This window comes from Mycetomoellerius zeteki, unplaced genomic scaffold (genome assembly GCF_001594055.1).
Source record: "Mycetomoellerius zeteki isolate Tzet28-1 unplaced genomic scaffold, Tzet1.0 C4329312, whole genome shotgun sequence".
In the NCBI taxonomy this organism is placed as follows: domain Eukaryota; kingdom Metazoa; phylum Arthropoda; class Insecta; order Hymenoptera; family Formicidae; genus Mycetomoellerius; species Mycetomoellerius zeteki.
In genome coordinates this window covers 1-802 of record NW_017255565.1, presented here as the reverse complement: position 1 = coordinate 802, position 802 = coordinate 1, and the positions used below count along the sequence as shown (strand labels likewise).

General features: G+C 31.8%; 1 protein-coding gene across 1 annotated transcript; it reads right to left on the bottom strand.

The window, feature by feature from the left end:
* Positions 1-3: 3 nt before the first annotated feature.
* LOC108720202 (uncharacterized) lies at positions 4-750 on the bottom strand (the record flags this gene model as incomplete). Its single annotated transcript, XM_018445324.1, has 2 exons — positions 134-750; positions 4-51 (listed from the first exon to the last, which is right to left on the bottom strand). Coding segments are annotated over exons 1-2 (531 nt in total), but the record flags the coding sequence as incomplete, so codon positions are not given.
* Between the last annotated feature and the right edge of the window lie 52 nt (positions 751-802).

Sequence of the window (802 nt, the reverse complement as noted above, 5' to 3'; positions counted from 1 at the left end):
ACTATGGTCTCTTTTGTAATTGAAATATGTCGAGCCGGAATTCGGTGGAGCCTATAATGAAATACATTTATCAGCAGTGTTAGTATATAAGTGATTAGTTTTTATTTTTAATATTGCATTTTATCATATATACCTGTAAAGTTACATGTTTTCGATCTATGGCTCCCATACAATTTGGAAAATTCCAGAGCCTTTCAAAATCATTAATAACATTTTGCCAGCTCTCTTCATTATTTTTTATAAAAGCAGTATCTTTCAAACATTGCCAAATGGCTTCGCAAGTCTCTGACACTATTTTAGAGATGGTATTGTGTCCAACACGGAAGGCATATGATAAGGATCGCGTACTATCTCCAGATGCCAAGAACCTTATGGTAATGTGTAGCCTTGTTTCAGGTGGAATAGCTTCTCGAACTGCAGATTGTTTAGTAATTGAAGGTCCGACTAATTGTAATAATTTCTCAAAAAGTACCGGTTCCATTCGGAAATAATTAAAAAATTTTTCATGGTCACATTGTTCTAATTCATTAACGAGATTATTGCTCGCTCCTTGTGCTAAACGTCGTTCAATGGAAAATATTGGTCTGACCCAATATTTCCGTTTTCGTTTATTCATAATTTTCCTCTCGCTTTTCAATGTTAAATAATAAAGTGCATAAAGTTTATTAATTTTACGATGTATTTCATGCCTGGTAAAAACATCGTAATTTATTCGTTTTAAAAGTTTTATTAATAAAACAATTAAAAGCAATATTGTTTTCGATTTCATTCTGCACCTGTTAAAAGTCAAATGTTTCATTTA